The sequence below is a fragment of the Dendroctonus ponderosae genome, unplaced genomic scaffold (assembly GCF_020466585.1).
Source record: "Dendroctonus ponderosae isolate FM_Combo_2020 unplaced genomic scaffold, Dpon_F_20191213v2 Dpon_F_20191213_10, whole genome shotgun sequence".
Lineage (NCBI taxonomy): Eukaryota > Metazoa > Arthropoda > Insecta > Coleoptera > Curculionidae > Dendroctonus > Dendroctonus ponderosae.
In genome coordinates, this window is record NW_026017111.1 from 3,248,912 (window position 1) to 3,250,395 (window position 1,484).

General features: G+C 52.3%; 2 protein-coding genes across 2 annotated transcripts in view; both read right to left on the reverse strand.

Moving 5' to 3' along the window:
- Window positions 1–910, reverse strand: part of LOC109543942 — a gene marked incomplete in the record, with an annotated part of 2,524 nt that extends 1,614 nt beyond the window's left edge. Inside the window, 1 exon segment of the mRNA XM_048662030.1 lies at window positions 104–910. Coding sequence (XP_048517987.1) covers window positions 104–561 — 458 coding nt within the window.
- The window catches only part of LOC109534879, a gene marked incomplete in the record, with an annotated part of 72,531 nt that overhangs the window by 26,987 nt on the left and 44,060 nt on the right, over window positions 1–1,484 (reverse strand).

A 1,484-nucleotide genomic window follows, 5' to 3' on the forward strand; every position in this document is an offset into this window, starting at 1 on the left:
CCATCATATATCGCTACGCGTTATGCCTGGTCGGGCTACTTTAAGTGACGTCACAATTCAGCCAGTGGGCCTTCTTTATTTCGTTGGTAACGGTTTAACTCACCTGTGGATCACCCCGGGGGCAATTTCCACACGCTCCTGGAACAACTGCTTGGATGAGGCCTTCGGCCTGGCGTCCTGCTCCTGCATGGGAATGTACTCGTAGCGCGGCTGTCGCAAGGGGACGCTCTTTGGGGCGCAATGCTGGATATGCTGCATGCTTCCATACCGGACGTTGTGGCGGTCACTCTGCGGCGCTTGAATGTACTTTTGGCCCTCATTGTTCTGCGCCACCACCACCACTTTCTTGCCCTTGATGAAGCCCTGATCATCCACGATCACTTCCTCGTAGAACTCCTGCTCTTCGATCCGATCCGGCGGTTCGTCCAAATGTGCATGGCTGGTTTGGGCCCCAACGGGCGACTGCCGGAGGCTCCTTTGCGGACTCAACGCCCTTTGAGTGAAGAATTCACTTTGCTGGCAAAACGCCGGGTTTGAGTAGTAGTGCGGCTTGGCCTCCATAGCGGTTCTAAGCTCAGCTAGCCAGCAGTTCCACCGTGTCCTTGTCTAAGTCCACATCCAGCCACACCATCACAACAATGAGCTCTTTCAGTAAACCCTTCGCGTTTTCTTATCAGCGCCCCGAAGTAAACACAACGCGAAATTATCCGAAAAACCGTCCAAATCAACGGCCGTTCCAAACACCAAAGTCTAGGTCGGGTCTGACTGGTGGCCAGGACAGTGTAACGGAAAGTTGGGGGGGCCTCGGTGCAGCTGCATTTGCCCCGCGTCATATGGGTGTGTTTATTGGGGGTACATGCCATAGGCGTGCCGGTTTGGATTTTTTCACGCACACACGTGAAGGGGCGCAGTTTGCCAAAGATTACGCCACTGCTGTTACGGCACGTGATGGTGACTCTTTTCATAAAAGGTAATGCGAGTGAGGGCTTTATTGAAATTCTTCCCGCGTAACGGACAAGGACCCCTTTTAATGGAAACGCCGGGCTTTGTTTGAACCGGCCGCTGCTGGAGAACCAGTCGAATTAGCAATTCGATTCCGTTCCGAACGGAAACAACCAAACCACATCCGATTGAATCATTCATTGGAGGAGACTAGGCTACTTTGGTTTTGCTAGCATCAAGTACGGTACGGGAAATAGGGGCTGTGGCCGGGAATGTTGGAAAGGGGCCAAAAATTCGACTCCTTAAGGCGAAAAAGGTCCAGCTGGTGGCACGTGCCGCTAAACCATTAAGGGCACGGGCCGCAACATCTGCCAACAAGATGAATATCGAGGGGCGCCGGTTGGTTCGCCAAGATGTTTATTTGCTTCAAACTGAACGGTTTTTGTAATGGAAAACTGCCTTATTGGCCGAACTGGTCTTTCATTTCAGCGCAATTTTCAGTATTTCCATTTCGAGGCAGGGGCGGATCCTGCTTTAAAGTC